Source organism: Nomascus leucogenys, chromosome 3, assembly GCF_006542625.1.
Source record: "Nomascus leucogenys isolate Asia chromosome 3, Asia_NLE_v1, whole genome shotgun sequence".
Taxonomy (NCBI): Eukaryota; Metazoa; Chordata; class Mammalia; order Primates; family Hylobatidae; genus Nomascus; species Nomascus leucogenys.
The window spans coordinates 60,212,992-60,234,476 of NC_044383.1; the positions used below are offsets into that span (position 1 = coordinate 60,212,992).

The 21,485-nt window shown below is 39.4% G+C and overlaps 1 protein-coding gene across 1 annotated transcript in view; it reads left to right on the forward strand.

The window, feature by feature from the left end:
* The first annotated feature begins 8,795 nt into the window (after positions 1-8,795).
* Positions 8,796-21,485, forward strand: part of LMBRD1 (LMBR1 domain containing 1) — a 123,744-nt gene continuing 111,054 nt past the window's right edge. Inside the window, exons 1-2 of the mRNA XM_003271088.3 lie at positions 8,796-9,139; positions 15,448-15,624. Coding sequence (XP_003271136.1) covers positions 9,071-9,139; positions 15,448-15,624 — 246 coding nt within the window. The 5' untranslated portion in view covers positions 8,796-9,070. The remainder of the gene's footprint in view (positions 9,140-15,447; positions 15,625-21,485) is intronic.

Genomic DNA, 21,485 nt, shown 5'->3' on the forward strand with positions numbered 1-21,485 from the left:
TGAGACCATCCTGGCTAACATGGTGAAACCCCGTCTCTACTAAAAAAATGAAAAAAAAAAAAAAATTAGCTGGGTGTGGTGGCGGCGCCTGTAGTCCCAGCTACTCGGGAGGCTGAGGCAGGAGAATGGCGTGAACCCGAGACGCAGAGCTTGCAGTGAGCCGAGATGGCACCACTGCACTCCAGCCTGGCGACAGAGTGAGACTCCGACTCAAAAAGAAAAAAAAAAAAAGAAAAAGTGAACATTTATTAGTGTATATGGAAATGTTTGTTTTATTAGGAGAAGAAAAGTTTATAAACAGTAGCCATTGAGAGCTTATAATTATAGAAATATGGAAATGTAAAGTTTACAATCCACATTATGATACTGTGTGCAATCTAATTTAGGATAGCAAATTAGAAAGTTGTCTGTGTTCACAAATAAAACACCCAGATATTAACATTTCAGTGGCATTCTTCTTCTTCTCCCTGGCATTTTTTTTCTATTCAATGAAATAGAGGAACTAGGTTTTTTTTTATTTTTTATTTTTCTATTTATTTATTTATTTTGAGAACTAGTCTCTCCCTGTTGCCCAGGCTGGAGTGCAGTGGCATGATCTTGGGTCACTGGGTCACTACAACCTCTGTCTCCCGAATTCAAGCAATTCTCATGCCTGAGCCTCCCAAGTAGCTGGGACTACAGGCATGAGCCACCATGCCCAGCTAATTTTTGTATTTTTAGTAGAGATGGGGTTTCACCATGTTGGCTAGGCTGGTCTCGAACTCCTCACCTCAGGTGATACACCTTCCTTGGCCTCCCAAAGTGCTGGGATTACAGGAATGAGCCAGAAGTAGGTTTTTGAATATACTTTATATGTTGGGCCTCAAAAAAGCCATTTTGATTTTGAATAACAAAACGTAGACCATAACTCTTTAATTTTTCATAGATTGGCACTTGTGCAAAACTTTCGGCTTCCTACAGGATTATATGTAAATGAGCAAATGTTCTAATAGAACCAAATGTGTCTCTCAACCATACATTCCCATGACCTTATAAACACAAAAAGCCTTATCACAAAAGAAGAAATGTCTTAGGGTTGTGACGGTTTATTAATTAGATGACATGGAAGGATTAGGAGGGAAAAGGAGATCATGTAGTATGGGCAAGAAAAGGCAGGTGTGCTCAAACATCCTCAGCACCACATTTAACGTTCACCTTGGATCATTGCTAAATCCTTTTGACAGATCAAGTATAGGCACTATGTAGAACACAGCAGAACGCTAAATTCTAAATCAACATATTATGGATCATGACAGACTTGCACAAAGTCACCAAGATCTGAGGCCAGTAATGTTTAACTGTAGCCCAACTAAAGGAATTAAAATTGCTAAGGAAGGAATCTGTCAATCAGGAGGATTATTGGTTAGCAATGGAAGCACAGAAAAAAATGACAGTTGGAAAGAGAAATTTTAAGGTTTTCCAAGAGTTTTATTTGGACTTTGATAGTTCAATGTTTTCAGGTAACAAATTTTAAAAATTTGGTATATAATCATCAGGTATGTTTTTAAAACATCAGCATGTTAATATGCAATAGTACAACAAACATAGTGAATTTGGACGCATAGTTAAACTGTGGTCTAAATATATTAAATAATTTCAGATTACAAACTATATCCCTAGTTTAGTCCCCATTATGCAGTTAACTTGACCCCACTTTCAGGAGCTAAGTTGTGAAGTCATTTCTATAGGGCTCTTTTAGATTGCAGACCCTGAAGTAGGCTTGAGTCACCCACCCTTCTACAGTTCAAGCCCTAGTTAAGTCTCTATGTACTACTTCTTGGTTTTGGGGTTTTGATAAGAAAACAGTCTCCTTCCTGATTCTTTTTATCTCTTTTTTGTCTTGTTAAAATAAATTTATTCTTCCATGCTGTTCTTCTTTCCTGTTAATACTTTCAGTATTCTTTTTGTTCTTTCTACCAATTCCTATGTAAGATTATTTTTATAAATTTTGTCTCCCAGTTTATGCCACTTGATCAGAATCCTATCTTTAGTTTTTGTTTGTATGTTTGTTTGTTTGTTTTTTGAGACAGTCTCACTCTGTCGCCCATGCTGGAGTGTAGTGGCGCTATCTCGGCTCACTGCAACCTCCGCCTCCCGGGTTCATGCCATTCTTTCGCCTCAGCCTCCTGAGTAGCTGGGACTACAGGCGCCCGCCACCAAGCCCGGCTAAGTTTTTGTATTTTTAGTAGAGACAGGGTTTCACCGTGTTAGCCAGGATGGTCTCGATCTCCTGACCTCATGATCCACCTTCCTCGGCCCCCCAAAGTGCTGGGATTACAGGTGTGAGCCACCGCGCCTGGCTCTATCTTTGGTTTTCTAAAAGCACCTCATAAAGGGAATGAGACACCACTCATGCCTCCTGGCCCTCAAACCTACCCCCAATCCCCCAGTTCCTGAGGGGCAGTCATTGAATGCCATGGAGGGTAAAGATCAGGGGAGGATTGTCCTTACTTCATGAACACTTTTCTTAATAGCTTTGGCATCTATGTTCATGGTAGTCTTTTTTTTTTGGTTTTATCTTTGCCTGGTTTTGGCTTGAAAATGACCTTTCTGTAGGCCGCCATTGCCTCGTTCGGTTCCCCTGCTTGGGGCTGCTCCCCAACTTTCTGGTGTCCATGTGTGCCTCCCCTAGCAGAGGATGTTCCATCTCTCTGCAGCTTCCACAGGAATAAGCACATGAATAGGGTGATTCTCAGGGGCAATCCACCAAAGCATTCAGTGAGTTCAATGGGCGTGTGTGTGTGTGTGTGTGTGTGTGTGTGTGCGCGCGCGTGCGTGTGGTGAGAATATGGGGAGGAGCTAGTACATGTTCTTTCTGCAGCAAGATACTGGGAATTTCTGTGTGCTAGCCACCCACAGCAGTTACAAGAGGCAAGGCCTCTCCCAAAATTCAGGTCACACCCTCCCTTCAAATTCTGTGTCTTCCTTCAACTGGCTCTAGGGGAGGGAAACCATTCAAAAGCTGAGGGATGGAGAAACAAGGGCAGAAATAGTTGCTCCTTCATAAACTTTGCTTTTCTTCAAAGGCCACTAGCTCTCTTAATATAGCCAAGGGAGTCTAGGTTTTGATAGTTTTTCTGGAATGTTCTATGGCAGACACACCTGACAGCAGTAACTTAACTTGTGCATACTCTGAGAAAGACCCTATGGTCTAAGAAGAATGTACGTTCAGAATTACAAGCTAAGGAGTCTACAAGTGGCCAACTCAGGGATTCATTCCTTATCTATGAGGAATATCTGAACTCCCAGCCCATTCCTGTGAACACAGGCCATACAGGGGATTAAAGCCCTTTGTTTTGGGTTAAATGAAGGTTGCCCGGTGGTTGTTAGGGGGAGAGTGCTAAGTGAAAATGCTGTATAAACTGCATGCTTTTTACAAATGGTAGTGTTTCTCCTGTATGTTCTCCCTATATGTAAGTTCCTCAATAAACCCTATGTCTTGTTCGCTGGCTCTGGGTCTCTTCTTAGGCCTCTTGAACATAGTGCCATTCCTACTGAAGTCAATAGGGGTCTGGCATGACAGATACCTTCTCTTAATAAACCTCTTGGGGTTGACTAGCTTTTTTGACCATTTCTTTGAACTTAAAATGGAACAGAGTCCACAGAAATCCTGGTATCTTTCCATGAGTTGTTGGGTGAGGGGTTAAGTAAGTGCATTCTACAGTAACTACAGGCGAACAGGAAAGGGCTATTAGTTTTCTACATTCTCACTGAACACATCAGAATGTGTATACAAAAAGCCCCAGAAGCTCTTAAAGGGAAGTATTTTAGGGTAGGAAGGATTGTGTAAATTTATAAGAGTGATTTTTGTTTCTAAATTATTCAAATTGAAATATTTATAAATGAGCATGTATTCCCTTTGTAATTGTAAACAGCAAATAAAAATATTATTTTTAAAAAACTCTGGTCTGATTAAGAGTCTTCTTAGATTTAAAAACATCATTCAAGAGAATGTGTTCAGTCCTTGCTGGTCTGATTTATATGTTAAATGACTAGACTTAAGAATAAAGAGAAGGTTGATATGCATGCCTATACCTACCCAAAATGACTTTTTCTTCTCACTCTACTCATCTTGCTGATTCAAATTACTACTCCTCTGTAACTAGTCACTCTTGTCAACAACACAGAAATATGAGGCTTTTCTGATCTGAAATTCAAGCAACTGCCCAATAAAACTTTGACAGTCAGAGGCAGCAAAAGGGTTCAGCCAGTTTATTTAATGGACTTAATTCAATGGCGGGCACATCAGATGTTAAAAACATTTAGTCCAGATTCAGTAAAAGCTCCAATTTCACATATAATTTAAAGCAGTGAGGAAGATTTTTTATCATAATAATTTATTTGACCCAATATATCCCAAATATTATCATTTTAATATGTAATCAATATACAATTGTTAATGAAGTATATAGCTTTTGGTACTAAATCTTGGCAACTCTGTTTATGTTTTAAGTTTTCAGCACATGTCAGTTCAGAGCAGCCTATTCCATGTGCTCAGCAGCCCCACGTGGCTGGTGGCTGCCACACTGAAGTGCAGCTCTGAGGGCTCTGACTCTCTTGATCTAAGGAAGGTGAAGGGCCTGAAACACTCGTTTCTGCCAGAAGTGAGGGAACAGCCTCTGCCTCCCAACAACTCTCCTCAGGCCCAAGGGTGAGAGATTTTGCCCCTAGAAAGCAGGAGTTGCAAGAAGAAAGTGTCCACAGGTACCACTGCTGCCCACCTGGTGTCCATCTTCCTTCCAGAGATCAGACAGTAAACAAAGGATGACAAGGCCCCCGAAAAAGGAAACTCAATGATCTGTCTACATCCTTGATCTCCAAAGTTTAGGTATGGAGGAAATAGATTAAAGGTAAACTTCTTATTTTGCTATTTGCTATTTGGCCTTGGCCCTAATGGTCAGGCCGTGGCTGTTTCCTCCTGTGGCATGGGGGACTGTGTAATTTAAGCACCAATCACATGCACACATCTACATGCATTTCGGTATAACTCACCACCATCTAACAAGAGATCCAACTTTAAATAAGGGGGAAAATGAGATCTGTACCTGTAGGGTGCTTTCTGTTTTCAGGTAACTAGTAATCAACCTGTCATTGAATCCAGGCATCCCATTCACACTGGGTACATGTATTAGTTAGCTATTGCATAACAAACCATGCAAGACTTACTAGCTCATGATGGAGTTGCTCAGCCATTTGGGCAGGGCTCAACTGGGCCATTCTTCTGGGCTCAGGTGGGCTCCTTCAGGCATATGTGATCAGCTGCTGTTGACTAGGCGGCTCTGCGTCTGAGTGTGAGTTGGCTGTCAACTGGAGCAGTTTGGCTTTCCTCCCCATGGTATCTCATTCTCCAGTGGGCTAACATGGGCTTGCAGTCATGGAGATGGCAGGGTTCTCCAGAAATGGGACACTTCAGCAAATTTTGACCGTCCTCAAAATCCTTAGGGAAGTCTTTTTCCTTTCAGCTCCAGAACCCTTTCACTGGGTCCCTCCTCTGGGCTCCCTTTCTTACCTCCAGGTAGGCAGGAGACCTGGATCCCGGTCCCCAGAAAAAACAGAGGCCCCAGGGCTTCCATGGAGGAGGGACAGATTTTTATCTTTACTTGTCTGCATTCTAACTATGAATTCTCCCTTATATGCATACTTAAAAAGGGATTCAAGAATTTATTCTATAACTCTTAGACTCTCAGCCAAATAAAATTTCTACAAATGTATTAGCAAGAGGAGAAGATTCATATACAGATTTATTTAATGAGAACTGTTGCTGATCTGTGGAATTCCATCCTTAATTCCAAAGGGTGGTGTATTTGTGGGTGAGGTGGAGGGGTGGGTGGGTTGGAGTGGGGTGTTACCTTCTAACACTTAGCCTAGTAAGGGAGGCCTCAAGGGAGCTACTTGGAGAATTTGAAATATGTCCCCTGAAATTGAGGACACAGAGGGCTAGTGTCTGACCCAGGAGACAGAACTACAGTGGACTGTAGCGTCAGGGGCTGACTTTCTTGGGTATAATCAAAAAGGGCTGATTCCTTTGATTGTAGAATTAGGAGAATGGAGCTACATTGGGATTGGCCTGTGCTCCCAAAGCTGTTGGTGCAAGGTATGTATCATCATTCCTACAGAGGGGATTTAGACTATTTGGGGAAAGGGGAAGAACTGGCTTGGGGTTGTCTTAGGCCTCTCCTCCAACTTAAGTGAGCTTCTAGAAGAAGATTACAAGACCTCAGCAGGAAAAGGCATAATTAAGTACACCTCAGTATGCTCTGGGGCTTGTGGAGGAGATATAAGTGACTACCTGTCAGTGGCTCAAGTCCCTGCAAGTTTGTGTCTTTCCACAGTCAGACTTTCGTTGACGCTATTTCAATTATAAAAGCCATGAGCTGTATGGAGGTCTGAAGGAGATAATTTTCCTTAGTAGTACCCATTCATCTGGTAGTCAGAACCAAGGACACAGAGCTCTAGCCACTCCACAAGTCAGTCAGTAGTGCAAACCATACATAGTAGTATACTTAATCAACATATAAATATTATAGGCTAAACATTCTAAAAGAAAATAACATTTAACATCAAGAGAAAGGTTAGGAAAATGGGATTAACCAATCCAAGGAGAGCAACATGGACAAGGAGAGTGTCCTGGACTGATCAGGATGCATATTAACATTTTGCAAGGAAGAGTCTTTGATTTGAGCAGAGCCTTTGGTGGCAGATGCTAGATGCTGATGATGAGTGACAGTAAGACAGTGTCTGTTAAGATGGCTATCTCGAGCTGGTGAAGTTCTACTCTTTTTATAGCCTCAGAGTCCTCTGGTGATGACTGATAATAAAGAGTGTGCCTGCAATAGCAAAGACTTGGAACCAACCCAAATGTCCATCAATGATAGACTGGATTAAGAAAATGTGGCACATATATACCATAGAATACTATGCAGCCATAAAAAAGGATGAGTTCATGTCCTTTGTAGGGACATGGATGAAACTGGAAAACATCATTCTCAGCAAACTATTGCAAGGACAGAAAAACAAACACCACATGTTCTCACTCATAGGTGGGAATTGAACAATGAGAACACCTAGACACAGGATGGGGAACGTCACACACTGGGGCCTGTTGTAGGGTGGGGGAAAGGGGGGAAGGATAGCATTAGGAGATATACCTAATGTAATAGACTAGTTAATGGGTGCAGCACACCAACATGGTACATGTATACATATATAACAAACCTGCACGTTGTGCACATGTACCCTAGAACTTAAAGTGTAATATTAATAATAATAATAATAATAATAATAATAATAAAAGAGTGTGCCTGGTTATGTCCTTATCTGGTTGGGTGCAGTCTCTATTGATTAGGTGAGCATCTGGTCCCTTTTGGCATGATTCCTTTTGAAATGTAAACGGAGTCTTTTTCTAAGAAGTAGTTACTTATGTCAAGGGTGCGCTATACAACCTGGAATAGACATATCAACCTGGAAGCGATATCTCTCCTCACTTTAAGAAAGCTATGACGGAGGTCTCCAGGGATATGAATTATTAAGGGAGAAAGAGTGAAATTCAAACATTTGCAGGTCTAGAGGGCTTAAAGCCAGCTTATGATGGTACCAGTTCAAGTTAAAACTGTATTCTCCCCTATTCTCTTCTTCCCTTCTTATTCTGTCCAGACAGGAAGGACCATCCTACTTTTTCCCTACAGCAGGCTTCCAGTCGGAAGTAGATTCTAGGTAGAGGATAACTCATCACCACATAATACATTGGAAAAAGACGATGGTATTTTTTCTTACAGAGTTGTTTCTTGACTACATCACAGTGGTGAAACATGCACTCACACCCCTGTGGACTCAGGTAAGCCATCCCAAGAGTTTCCTCCTTCTTCTTCATTGTGGGCCTATGGCAGTGTGTTTTGTTTGCTGATGCATATACCTTTACGTACAAAGCTATCGTGGAAATTCACAGGCATGCATACATCTGAATAGAAACGCTATAACATCATGTGATAAGTTCATGTCCAGCCAACTAGTTATTCCGGCTGGGAACCAGTGCCAGTAGATTAGAGTGACTTGGGCACCTAGTCAACTTTTATTCAGAGTCAGCTGTCTTACGCGTTCCTGTGAAGAGACCACCAAACAGGCTTTGTGTGAGCCACATGTCTGTTTATTTCACCTAGGTGCAGGCGGGCTGAGTCTGAAAGGAGAGTCGGCAAAGGATGGTGGGATTATCACTGGTTTTTGTAGTTTTTCGGATGGGCGGTGGAGTTAAGAGCAATGTTTTGGGGGCCGGGGGTGGATCTCACGAAGTACATTCTCAAGGGTGGGGAGAATTACAAAGAAACTTCTTAAGGGTGGGGGGGGATTATAAAGAACATCGATAAGTTAGGGTGGGGCAGAAACAAATCACAATGGTGGAATGTCATCAGTTAAGCTATTTTCACTTCTGTGGATCTTCAGTTGCTTCAGGCCATCTGGATGTATACGTGCAGGTCGCTGGGGATATGATGGCTTAGCTTGGGCTCAGAGGCCTGACATCAGCCATTCTTGCAACCTGGTAAGGAGTTCTACTAATCACACACATTCTGCCTTGTACAGGAGGGCCAAACTTCCTTTTGGTGAAGAAGTATAAACCTCTAAAACTGACTTGGATCTCCAGGTCCACCTAGCCCATTCTTTGTGGAGTTCCCTTGTTGTTCCAGTCTATCAGCTTAGGTTGAGTCAAATATCCCAATAAGGTTGCCCTGCTATGAGCCAACACCCTGCTCTGCAGCCCTCCCACATCTCAGCTGGCACGGAAGCCAGCGCAGGCAGCGTGGTGATGTCACTGCGTCCGGACGCGCCCCGCCCCTGAGCAGTCGTTGCTGCCCCGCCCCCGCTCGGCTCGCCGCCAGGGGACGCTAGTGGGTCCAGTCTCCTTGGCAACCACTTGCTCCTCCCGCTCCGCCCTTTTAACCTTTAGGGTGCGCGGGTGCAGTGTGTCTCGTGCTCTTTCCCCTTTCCCCTCCCCTTTCCCCACCCCGGGCGCTCAGGTCGGTCTGGACCGTCAGCGAAGATGGCGACTCCTGGCGCGGCCTCGGCGGAGCTGGTGATCGGCTGGTGCATATTCGGCCTCTTACTACTGGTAGGGGAGGCACTTGGAGTTTTCCCCATGTTTGGACTGGCGGAGGAAGGGAGGGGCAGGCCCTGCAGTTGGCCTCTCCGGGCCCCGGTGATCCCCTTCGCCCCGCCCCGCTTTTAGCTTGGACTGTGGAGGGCTCCTTAGCGTTGGGGGCTTGGGCGGGCGGCGGGGGCAGGGGGGTGTCGATTTCCGGTCCCTTTTGCTTTCGTTTCACCGATGACGTCTAGGGTTGAAGGGTCCTTTTTGGAAGCTCTTGCCGTCATCCCTGACTTGGGCAATGGGGCCGGTGGGGTTTGGGGGGCGGAAGAGACCCTCGGGGTTGAGAAGCATGTGGTGGCCTTTCGTCCCCTGTAAAACAGTGGCACACGGTGTGGGGCGGCAGCGCTGGATCTTTGCAAGTTAAGTAGACGCTGGCGTTGTTTACTTGTCGCCTTCTCTGTATGTTTTTTCCCTCATGTCCCCTACCCTTGGGGCTAGTGAGTCTCCAACCTCTGTGCCCATTGTGTGATTCTGCCTTGATGACGTGAGTTGCTCGTTCTGACTTCCAGGTGTCACATTCTCTTCTAATCTTTTTTTGATTGGTGTAGATACCTGTGGAGGGCGGAGCTGTAGCCCTCTTTATTACCAGAGTGTATGCTACTACCTGTCTGACCTTAGGTGCTTTCTTTTCCAACGATCTTATTTCTGCATATTCAGTGAGCAAAGTATAGATAGAAATGGCTCAAAGTGGCCTGGCTGTTACTTCCCTATTCATATTAAAACCCTTTGGTTTATTTGGGAGTTCAATTTATTTCCTTTCATAACTTCTCTACCTTCTCAAATCTTCTCTTTTCTCATCGTCCGAGCCTGTAGTTACATTCTGTTCCCATGTATTTTGACCTTTTTGCATTGCAAAACAAAAACCTCCAGTTCTGGAAATCAGGCTTGTTTGGTTTTACTTTAATTGTCAGATCCAGTCGGTGTCTGGTACCTATGTAGTATGTTCTAGTAAATTTTTGCAGTAGAGACTGAAAAAGAAAAGAAAAGAATGGTGTGCAAATTTATGAAAAGGATCCTCTTGTTACTGCCATCACTGTCACAGATAAAAACACTGCCTTTACCCTGGAACATGTTAGTCCTCTCTTGGAGGAAATGAAACCCTAAAGGTTGACTGTGGTGTGGTCTCTGCGGCCACCCAGTCCTGTATTTGGAGAGCCCCCTGGCTTTTCCAGTCCATCAGATTTAGTTTGTTTAGAAGAAAATAAATAAGCATGTAATGTATGAAAGTAAAGTGAGACTATCTTGGCAGTTATAAATTAATAAACATTTACGGTACGGAAGTGGTGTGAATTGTAAGAGGATGTAAACCAAACAAAATACGGCTTTAAAGAGGGCCTGAAGATAAGTGAGAAAACTGAAATTCTTGAAACATGTATTTTATGGACCGAAAGCCAAAGTATGACTATAAATAGAATAGACAACAATATTGGAAGAAAATGAGAATTGTGGTAGAGTTTGGACAGATGAAGAAGAGAAGCCATTTAAGTTGGCAATATTACAGCAAGGACAAATAAAATCAGAAGGGAATTAGGAGTTTGACACTTGAATGTTGTCGTGGATAAAAGCATTAGGAAGAAGGACTTTTGTTTAAATTTCTGCAAATCTCTTTAAATCCTGGTTTATTAGAAGAAAGGCTGGTTTCTTTGTTGGCTTCTACATTCAGTCGTTTGGGGTATGTTATTTTAGTCGAAGTGTATGGAGAAAATACAGCTGCAATGATAGGTAGTCAGAAACAGAGGAGCATTTTTCAGATAATTGGGGATGTTTTTTGATACTACACCAAAGCTCAACAAGTGGAAGATTCTTGTCAGTTGCAAGGTGGAATCTGAAACCCTATCAATGAGCTTTTCATTCATTGTTACATTAAAATCCATTAGCCCATCTTGCACTTTGAAAGGATCTTTTACCCATGCATGGTTTTATAATATGATGCCATGGCCACTTAGAAAATGTTGGTTTACTGAGTTATGCACATCTTTTAAATATGGATACATTTCATTACACAATATCAAAATACCATATTTCATTAAATCACAACTGATCTTGTCAGAAATGTCTTATTGAAGAGTTGTCAAGCTCATAGTTGTGGATGTAAGTCTTTCAATCTCCAATTTTCATTTGAAGTTTGATTCATAATTATCATTGGTATCAAATACTGTCAGTTTTTCTTTAAGTGATAGATTCCCTTTGTTCATTTGACAAAATCTGCCAAAAAGCGAAGTCTGAATAAACAGTTCGACAGTTGTTCTTTCAAGTAAAAATGGTGTCCTTGAAGAGTGGTTGGTTTAGCTTTTAACTCTAAACTTTTCCTGGAGATAGCCGTCACATCTTGGTATGCAGCAGAAGGACTTTATGTATGCATGCTTCATATTTTACCCCACAAAGTATGAAAAAGAGTCAAAGGTTGAATTTCAATAAAATAAATTTATACTGCTTTGTGAAGCACAGTCTTAATTTAAATTGTCCCTTTTTGAGCTTGTGGTGAAGAATACAATGATTACTGGTGCAGTTTGGTGCCACTGTCTTGATTCACGCTAATGCACCAGTAGTTTTACCCACTGTGGCCATGAACCATGAGTGCAAATGTCAGCACAGTGAAAAAGGCAAATAGCATCTTAGTATTTATTATAAGAATAGTTTTCAACTTCTGAATCTCCAGAAAGTATTCTGGGGACTACCAGGGTCTAGGGATTTCACACTTGGAGAACTTCTGCCAATCATCTACTAAAGATTCAGGACATGGGCCAGGTGTGGTGGCCCACACCTGTAATCCCAGCACTTTGGGAGGCTGAGGCAGGTGGATCAGTTGAGCTCAGGAGTTTGAGACCAGCCTGGGCAGCATGGCAAAACCCCATCCCTACTAAAAATACAAAAAATTAGCCGGGTGAGGTGGCAAATGCCTGAGGTTCCAGCTACTTGGAAGGCTGAGCCCAGGAGGTGGTTTGTGGAGGCAGTTGCAGCAAGCTCTGATAGTGCCTGGGTGACAGAGGGAAACCTTGTCTCAAAAAAAAAAAAAAAAAGAATCAGGACATGAATGTTGCCTACCTTTGTGATTTTGGGCAAAAAGAATGGACTTCAGTTTCTTCACACATAAGGAATTGTTAGATTTGGTACCTCATGCCTGTAATCTAACTATGTCTGTCTTTACTATATCAAATCTAAACTGTTCTATCTAGCTTCAATGTCCTCTGTAATTTGGCTCACACCACCTTTAAATTGTATTTGCCATTACAATAGGAGACTCTCCATTTTTGTAAAGCAAATTTATTCTTGTTCCTTAAAGTGTGGGCATCATCTGGGAACTTGTTAGAAAAACCAGATATGTGACCCCAGTCCTACTGAATCAGAATCTGCAGTTTAACAAGATCCCATACAGTATATCATCTATTCTCATTAGTTTAATAAAGATTCATCTCTTCTCATTCCTTCTTCTGCCCCAGTGGTTCGCAACCTTGACCTTTCATCAGAACCACCTGGGGAGTTTTAAAAATCTCAATGTTCAGATCAATTTATTTTGAATCTTTTGGGAGAAGCTGGGGGGACTATTTGAAACTTTTCCTTATAATTGTTAACAGAGTTATATATTTGTTTCTTGTATCAAATTCTCTAATAACAACTACTACTATTCGTTAAGCAGTTACTATGGCCAGCCACTATGGTAAACCCTTTATATCTCATTTAATACTTATAACTTGTTATGAAAGAAGTATTCCTATAGACGAGGATACTTGGTTTTATTTTATATTGTAGTAATGATTGTTAACGTGAACAAAAAGCTCTTTAAGGTTATCAGTTTTAAAACCATTATAAAGGGATTCTGAGACCAAAAAGTTTGGGAATCTCTGGCTTAACTCTTCTGCCTGGTTGCCCTTTCCTAGCTTGTCTGCCTGATATTGGCAAAATCCTTTGTTTGCAGTAGTACCTACAAAATGCAGGTTTTCTTTCATTCTTGAAATCCAATAAATTTATTGGAACACTTTCTGTCAAGTACTGCTAAGGATATAAAGATGAGGCTCAGCTTTCAAAGACTTCAGAATAAATTTGGGGAATGTTAAAAATATTTATGAATTCCTTTAAAAACAAACTCAAATATTAATACAAAGTAACATTTTATGAAAAATAAATTTCCCAAAATCAAGAAATTGAGCCTAGATCCATTTTGTTTGTTTGTTTGTTCCAAAGTCTTAACTCCCTTCTCACTCAATTCTTTCATGCTATTCTGTCACCAGTTGAAGGGCCAGCAGTATGAAGGAATGACATGCAGCAGCTTGGATGGGTTTTAAATGCACTGTGCCAAATGACACTAGCCAGACTGAAAAGACAACATACTATATGAAGGCATTATGATATTCTAGAAAAGGCAGAAACTATAGGGACAGAAAACAGATAGTGGTTGTCAGGGTGATACTGGTGGGCTGAGGGAGATCCCCAAACACTGGTGGGATCTCAACCCCAGCTGGTTTTCAGGCTCTTGACACTGTCATGAGAAGACATTAAAGGGCAAGTCAGAAAATAGTGTAAGTGTGGAGATTTATTAAAGGGAAAAGTGCACACTCGTGTGGGCATTCTTGAGAGAGAGACACACAATGAGATTTGGAGTTTCTACCTTTATGGTTTTCTTTATCCAAGGAAAATATTCAAGAAAATTCCTGGAAAAAAGTAGAGACTTCTTGAAATTGTGGTGCCACCCATTTTTACATCAAATATGAGTGGTCTTGGAACTGCCATGGTGCTGGTAGGTGTGTGATTGGGCATGTTAATGAGCATATAATGAGGTCCTAGGTTAAACCTAGGTCAAATCCATTGCCATGTTGGGTCCAGTGGGTCTTAACCAGCTTGGTCCACACCCTGGTTTTTCAGGGTCTTATTAGCCCTTAGCCTCTAGTCATGGAAAACTGCTTTCAGGAATTTTTTAGCCCTTGTGACCACCATGCATTATTCCTGTCTCAAGGGCTGGGGGCAGAGAGAGGGGTTAACTACAGGGGGACAAAGGAATTTTCTGAGATGATGGAATTGTTCTTGTATCTTGCTTGCGGTAGAAGGATTTGGAAGCTGCAAAACTAGTTTGGTGGTTTTATTAGTTTCATTTGGGCCCTGGAACTGTAGGATGCTCAGAAAGAAAGTAACCAATGAATCTGTTGAAAAAGTGAAAGGTCAAAACAAGGCTTTTAAAACTACCAGAGCTCTTATTTAGAATAATGGTTCTCAAGTTTGGCTCAGATTGAAATCCTCAGGCATTTAAAGTACTGATGCCTGGAGGAGCCTTATTCTCCATTGATAGAATTGATTGGGGAATGTAGGGAAGGTATAAGGGTACTTAAAAGTTACCCAGGTGATTCTGACTCACAGTGAAGGCTGAAATAACATAGTCTCTGTCTGCAACTCCCTATGAGTAGAGTAGAAGTTCTCAAAATATAGCCCCGGACCAGCAGCAACCTCACCTGGGGAAGCTGTTACAAATGCAGATTTTCTGGCTCCACTCCAGACTTCTTGAATCTGAAACTCGGAGGATGGGGCCTAGCAATCTGTGCTTTAACAGTTCCTCCAAGTGATTCTGATGGCTCCTAACATTAGAGAATCATTAAAGTCCTATGCTCTGTGTTAGTCACTAGAATGGCATTGGGAACTCTTAAGAGTACCTGGCTGACTAGAGATGTCAATCTCTACCTCTGAGTGAACTTTTTTCACTGGAAAGCTCCTTGCTGTGCACATGTATCCATTTTCAGCATTGACTTTTCTTTGTTTCATGCTCTTTAAAATTTAAATTATAGTATAATGTGATAATTGCATGGTGATTACTGGCAGTTAATCTTTAGCTCAATGCTATTCTTGCACTGTCAGAACAGGACAGAGGTTAATTTTCATCCAAGTTATATTCTGTAATGCTTCAGTAATAAGCCTAGAATAGAACAGCTTCTACTCATATCTCCTTTAGGTTGGAAAGATCTACAGGGAAAAAATATTCAAAGCTAGTTATAACTGTGATGTGTGAAACCATTAGTGTTTGCACTGTGTTTGATGAGGAAATATGTAGCTGAGCACTGTTATTAATAGTATTGTGTGGGTATGCCTACGTGATGTACTGCATTCATGAAGTAGGCTTTGAAAATTATACATCTTGGACAAGTTTTTAAGGGATAGTGGGCTTTCCTTACACAACTAAAATAACCTTTACCTCACATAAGGTTTCCTGCTAGAAACTTTCAAACACATCCAAAAATCAGAGAAAATACATTGGGTAGTAACAAACATCTCTTTTTGTTCTATTTCAGGCTATTTTGGCATTCTGCTGGATATATGTTCGTAAATACCAAAGTCGGCGGGAAAGTGAAGTTGTCTCCACCATAACAGCAATTTTTTCTCTAGCAATTGCACTTATCACATCAGCACTTCTACCAGTGGATATATTTTTGGTTTCTTACATGAAAAATCAAAATGGTACATTTAAGGTAAATATAATCTTACTTTGCAGATTTTTTTTTCCTTTCAAATTTCTGGCACACTTGGCAGTCTGATATATATTGTGTTTTATTTTTGTATCTGGGAATGAATGAGAATGGAAATACAACATAGAGGCTGAGAATGTGACATCTAACCTGATAGACTAGAAGCAGACTTAAAACTGACATAAGAACTATTAATTCAGCAACCCTGCAAATGCTTTAAGTAATCATAATAGGTTATATATTTTTTGCTGCTTGTAACTCCCTTGAAGCTTATTTGATTTGCATTAATGCAATAAGTAAATAATTGAGAAGGGCTTTTGTTAGTGGCAGATCGGGATCCTAATCTCCGTTTCATATTGAGTACTTTGAGTCAGTATGGTGTAGTGAATTAGGCTGGGAATTATAAGATCTGAATTCTAGTCTTGACCCTTAACTGTCTAGCTGTGGACCTTTAGCCAAACCACTTAACTTTTCTGGACTTGAGGTTCCTCATTTTAAAAATGAAGGGTGTGGACTAAAGGTTTCTGAGTTTCCTTTAAATTATGCAAATTACTTTTAAGTTTCTTACTAGCTTAAGCTTCTGTGACTCAGGAACTGTCTCTTTTGTTATAGCCCCAGTATTTAGCTTTAGTACTTAAATATTTGAATGAAATAGTATTTCATTTATCTTAATAATGCATGATTATAAAATAACTTCCTGAATTGGGCTAAATTGGGTAAATAATTTTTATTTTATTTTATATATATATTTATATATATATATTTATATATATTTATATATATATTTATATATATTTATATATATATTTATATATATTTATATATATATTTATATATATTTATATATATATTTATATATATTTATATATATTTATATATATATTTATATATATATTTATATATATATTTATATATATATTTATATATATATTTATATATATATTTATATATATATTTATATATATATTTATATATTTATATATATTTATATATATTTATATATATATATTTATATATATATATTTATATATATTTATATATATATATTTATATATATTTATATATATTTATATATATTTATATATATATATTTATATATATTTATATATATTTATATATTATTTTATTGAGATAGAGGCTCACTCTGTTGCCCAGGCTGGAGTACAGTGGCATGATCTCGGTTCACTGCAACTTCCGCCTCCTGGGTTCAAGCGATTCTCGTCCCTCAGCCTCCCAAGTAGCTAGGAATACAGACATGCAGCCACCATGCCTGGCTAGTTCTTTTTGTATTTTTAGTAGAGATGGGGTTTCGCCATGTTGGCCAGGCTGGTCTTAAACTCCTGGCCTCAAGTGATCCACCTGCCCAGCCTCCCAAAGTGCTGGGATTGCAGGCATGAGCCACGATCCCTGGTCCAAATGGGGTAAATAATTTGAAAATATTTTTGTAGTTAGGTTTAAATTTATTCTGATTACTATGAAAATTAGATATACTCTGATTGCTGTGAAAACCACATTTTTTTTTTCTGTACACCATTTATTTAGCAAATTTTAATTGAGCACTTAGTGTGTGCCAAACAATATGTTATAAAGATAGTAACTAACATCTATTGAACATTTGCTATGTGTCAGACTCTATTTTTTTTTTTTTTTTTTGAGACGGAGTCTTATTCTGTCACCCAGGCTGGAGTGCAGTGGCATGATATTGGCTCACCACAACCTCCACCTCCCGGGTTCAAGTGATTCTCCTGCCTCAGCCTCCCAAGTAGCTGGGATTACAGGCGCCTGCCACCACATCCGGCTAATTTTTGTATATATTTAGTAGAGACGGGGTTTCACCATTTGGGCCAGGCTGGTCTTGAACTCCTGATCTTGTGATCCACCTGCCTCGGCCTCCCAAAGTGCTGGGATTACAGGCGTGAGCCACAGCGCCCGGCCTGTCAGACTCTATTTTAAGTGATTTACATTTAGTAACTTCCTTTGATCTCTCAAACAATCCTGTGAGATAAGTAGTATTATCTATGGTTTTCATGGGTGAAAAATCAAGGTTCAAAGAGGTGAAGTAACATAGCCTGTAAGTGCTGAAGCTGGGATTTGAAGCTCCGCAGTTTGGTTCCAGAGAGCTTTGTTCATGAGGTTTCTTGGGAAGATGGCTGGTAAACAAGTAAGAGATATTTTCGGGTAGCTTAGTAAATAGGATACCTACCAGTGATTCTACATTTTTTCAAAGTATAAACTTAATTCACATTTTATATTTTGGGTTGAAACATTATTTCTAGAGAAAATGACTAATTTTACTGGTATCATTGGGTTTTCTCTGCTTTTTATTATTGGGCAAGAAGAAATACACTTTTAATAATGTTAGACATAGATAATTAAATGGTTGATTGTAACATTATGAGGTCATTTTCTCTGAGAAATAAGTGTCATTTTAGAATTAAATTCTATAAAAATGTGTAATTTCTTTTGGCTCTGTATATAGCTGTGTTTCTTGGATAAGAGATGTTGACATTTTCAGAATTTCTGGATATTCTTTTTATTTTAAAACAGTGTAGTATAATTCCAAATGTACAGTACATAATTATAAATTTCTGGGATATTTTTCTTTCTGAAAGCTGTTAAGTTTAAATAGATAATGATATATATGTATATGTGTGTATTCTAATGTATAGAGGTCATATAATTATCCGTGGTATAATTACTGTTTGAATTGGAGATTTTTTTAGTTTAGAATTGAGGATGTTTGATTTATTTAGATTTTGTGGGAAAACATTTCATCTTTATACATATGTAACAAACCTGCACGTTGTGCACATGTACCCTAGAACTTAAAGTATAATTAAAATTTCTAAAGTATTTTCATGGAATTATGAACTTTCTGTTAGATTAAGTATTGTTTTGGGCCCATGCTTAAATTAGTGGTCACTTCCTGGGAAATAGGTTTGTTTTGTATCTTTGTTTTTGATATTTAAATCTATGAGATTGCATTGTACTTGTTTGAACAAGATTTTAAGAATCCATTCACTAAAGAAGCAAAAATATTAACTATAAAAATCTAGGGTGCTTGTTTTAATACATGTGCCCTTAAAAGAAAAAAAAAGTACGGCTGTAGTTAACACACTATATTTGTTAAATCTAAATGTTACACTAATATTTAGAAGGGGAATAAATCTGTTACAATTTTTCCCTCTACTTTTTAAAACTTTTTTTCATTATTAGGATATTAGTTATTCATCAATTGTTGGTTCTCGTTTTTTTCTACTTTTCTTTTTTTGAGACGGAGTTTCACTGCAACCTCTGCCTCCTGGGTTCAAACAATTCTTCTGCCTCAGCTTCCTGAGTGTCTGGGATTACAGATGCACACCACCATGCTCGGCCAGTTTTTTGTGTTTTTAGTAGAGATGGGGTTTCACCATGTTGGCCAGGCTGGTCTTGAACTCCTGACCTCAGGTGATCCACCCGCCTTGGCCTCCCAAAGTGCTGGGATTACAGGCATGAGCCACTGTGCCTGGCCTTTCCTACTTTTCGTTACTAAGTTGTCTCTAGTTCTGTTTGCTTTTAGCTTAGATAATGTATCAGTTTTTTCTTGGTAGTTTTTTTGATACCTTGAAACATTCTGTGTGTCTGTATTTTCCCTTCTCATTTTGGGGGGCTTGGTGAGGATTAGTGAAATTCATGAGTTTTTATTTGAAACTGGACTGTTTGCTGACACTCAAAAGTAAAACTGAAAAAATTTTTGAAAACATTTTCCTGATAAACTCTAGACAGTAGTTTTTCCTAAAGTTATTACTAAATTCAGGTGCCTAGTGAAAGATAAGTTTAAGTATTTAAGAATTAATTCTTCAAACTTCATGCCACGATTGTAAATGTAGTCAGAGTAAAAAGGATGCCGGCGTGGTTTTAGTCTATTCCAACTTTATTTGTAAGGATGAATGTACAAGTTGACATTGTTTTCCATGATGAGTGCTAATGTATACTAATATTTACAGTGTGCATTTGAAATTCCTAAATGAATATATGCATTCTCTAACTTTCTCTACTTCCACCTCAAATATTTTGAAGCCTCTCTCTAATTATGCACTTGGCTTGTAAGGTATAATTATTTGGAAACTCCACATATTAATGATTGCTAACATTTTTCTTAAAAACAGAAGGTGCCCAGGCTTTTCTGTGAGCAGGCAGTCATTGCTAGTTTCTTTATTTTTGTTTTAGTTAACCCTTCTAACTTTCTCTGCCTTCTTATGGCAGGGGTATGTTATAATGCCTGAGTTGTTTCTGTTTACCTTTCTTTCAACATGTGTCATTATTAATAATTTTAGCTAGATAATTTGTTTCTAGCTTTTTTCCAAAATAATTAACTTTTTAGATAACAAAAAAGAACCTTTTAGAGTATAGCTGGAAGTGCTGTCTTTAACAGTCTTTGATAGTTAGTCAATAACATTGGATGGGGATATACATGAAATATACTGATCCAATGGAAAAAAAATTGACATTAATATGAATAAATATTCTTTCTTTTATACAACATGTAAAAATAAAAAAATTAGTTAATATTAAGGTATGTCATGAAAACATTTAATGTTTTGGTGTTTGTTCATATCTTACTCCTGTTCCCTAATTATGAGTATCTTTATGGCCTGTTATTAGATGTCTGGGCTAAACTCTACTGCTGCCTCATTCCTATTTTCAAATGGTGGGAATTGTATCTTAGAACTTTGTGCTTTTTTATTGAACCTTACATATGTTTATTTATTTAATATTTACTAAGTATGTAGTATGTGCCTGACAGTTGTAGGTACTGGAGATTAATCATTAAGGCAAAAGAGGTTGCTTTTCTCATGGAGCTTAGTCTGCAAGGCCAGATCAATAGTCAACAAATAAAATAAGGTAACTTTATAGTGATAAATTCTATGAGGAAATACAACAGATTGATCTGAGAGTCTAGTCAGGTTATGAGTGTTTTGGAGAGGGGGATAGGAAGGCAAAACTGCTGAGGTTTCTTGCCATGATACCTGGATGAGGAGCCAACCTAGTAAAGAGCCGGAGGGAGAGAGCCTTCGGGGAGAAGCAGCAGCAAATATAGAGGCTTTAAGCCAGGATGAACTTGGCTCATTTGGCTGACATTTATTGTTGAGGGTTTTGCTTTGGTAAAAGCTGAGATCCAGAATAAGGCAGGAGCCAGATTGTTCATGACTTTTAAGTAATATTAGTAAGTTTTGATTTTCTCCTAACTGCAATATGAAGTTAATGAAGGTAAAAGATAAAGGTGACTTGGGCTAGAGTGGTGCTAGTGGAGAAAAATGATTAAAATTGGCATGTATTTTAGAGGTAGAGCCGCTGGGATCTGCTGATAGATTAGATATAGGGGGACAGGTGAAAGAAAAAGAAAACTGGAGCACCGGTGCCTAGGTTTTTGTATACCTTAGTGAAATAGGGAAACCTAGAGGAATAAGAGGGCATGTGCACGTGCATGGGCAAGTGAGGGGGTGCAGAGAAAAGACTTACAGTTCGGACAGGCTACCTTTAAAGTGTGTACTGTACTATCTATCCAGGTGGAGGTGTTAAGTAGGGAATTGAAGCTCTGTGAAGAGCTTAGGGCTGGAGAGAAATATTTGGGAAGCAACATATGGATGATATCTATGATATCTACAGTTATGGACTGATTAGGAGCTGGGAAGACTGAGTACTCAGAGAAGCCTTGACATTGGACTGAATTCTCTATTGTGTAGAAGGTCAGCTGAAGGGGAGAATCTGCAACCTGAGAGATAAGAAAAACAGAAGAAGGAGGCTTTATGGGAATCAGAATAATGTGTTTCAGGAAGAAAGAATGATAGCTTTTTTCAGTGGTGTTGAGAGGTGAAGTGAAC